The 1,184-nt window shown below is 49.0% G+C and overlaps 1 protein-coding gene across 2 annotated transcripts in view; it reads left to right on the top strand.

Moving 5' to 3' along the window:
- The window catches only part of PRKDC (protein kinase, DNA-activated, catalytic subunit), a 156,162-nt gene that overhangs the window by 70,638 nt on the left and 84,340 nt on the right, over nt 1-1,184 (top strand). For both annotated transcript variants that reach the window (XM_007464010.1, XM_007464009.1), the window contains exon 36: nt 176-379. In XM_007464010.1, the coding sequence (XP_007464072.1) occupies nt 176-379 (204 nt within the window). The remainder of the gene's footprint in view (nt 1-175; nt 380-1,184) is intronic.

The following is a 1,184-nucleotide window of genomic DNA, read 5'->3' as shown; positions in this document are numbered from 1 at the left end:
GGAAAGAGTTCTTTGCCCAAAGTAAAACCTGGAAAGTGGAGCCATGTTGAACGTCTACAGTTAGACCAACCCAGGCCTCCCAGGACCAGGCCCCTGCAGACTCTGTTCTCTGCTGTCGGAGTTCACAGCCGCCCAGGGAGTCGTGTGCCACAGCCCTTCTCTTTCCTCTTTGCAGTGTGAGCACCTGGTGGGTCTTCTCCTGGACACGGCAGTGGTGTCCATGCCATCCTCAGGAGGGTCCCAGAGGAACATCATCAGCTTCTCTCACGGACAGTATTTCTACAGCTTGTTCTCAGAAACAATCAACACTGAACTGTTGAAAAATCTAGATGTTGCTGTATTGGAGCTCATGAAATCGTCTGTGGATAATCCCAAAATGGTAATGGATTTTTCCTTTTAATACAGTATATTTTCTTTAGTAATGCTTATAAAAGGGTTGCCATATGCCTGAAATAATACATCAGTAAAACAAAGTGAGGGACTTCCCTGCTGGTCCAGTGGTTAAGACTTCACATTCAAATGCAGGGGGTACGGGTTCCATCCCTGGAAAGGCTGGCCTGCCTTTTCATCCCCACCGGCTGCGGCTGGTCCTGATGTGCCGCAAGCCTCCGTGTTCGTGGCTTCCATGGTCTCGAGGCTGAGTCCTCATTTCCCATGTGTTCCTGCTCTAGTCCCTTTGCCCCCTCAGATTGAACCTGTGCAGATCAATATTTCTTTTTAATAAATTTATTTATTTATTTATTTTTGGCTGTGTTGGGTCTTCATTGCTGCGTGCGGGCTTTCTCTAGTTGTGGCGAGCGGGGGCTAATCTTCGTAGCGGTGCGCGGGCTTCTCATTGCGGTGGCCTCTTTTGTTGCGGAGCACGGGCTCTAGGCACGTGGGCTTCAGTAGTTGTGGTGCGTGGGCTCCAGTAGTTGTGGCGCGCGGGCTCTAGAGCGCAGGCTGAGTAGTTGTGGCACTTGGGCTTAGTTGTTCCGTGGTGAGTGGGATCTTCCTGGACCAGGGCTCGAACCCATGTCCCCTGCATTGGCTGGCAGATTCTTAACCACTGCGCCAAGGAATTCCAGATCAGTATTTAATATATAGTTGACTCGTTTGCTAAACACAAAATTTTGAAATTTAACTTGGTCGGTAGACAATCAAAAATTGTTAACTGTTGGAATGATCATTCTAAGGGAGAGGCA

This window comes from Lipotes vexillifer, unplaced genomic scaffold, assembly GCF_000442215.2.
Source record: "Lipotes vexillifer unplaced genomic scaffold, Lipotes_vexillifer_v1.1 scaffold69, whole genome shotgun sequence".
Taxonomy (NCBI): domain Eukaryota; kingdom Metazoa; phylum Chordata; class Mammalia; order Artiodactyla; family Lipotidae; genus Lipotes; species Lipotes vexillifer.
This window is presented reverse-complemented; position numbering and strand designations above follow the sequence as displayed.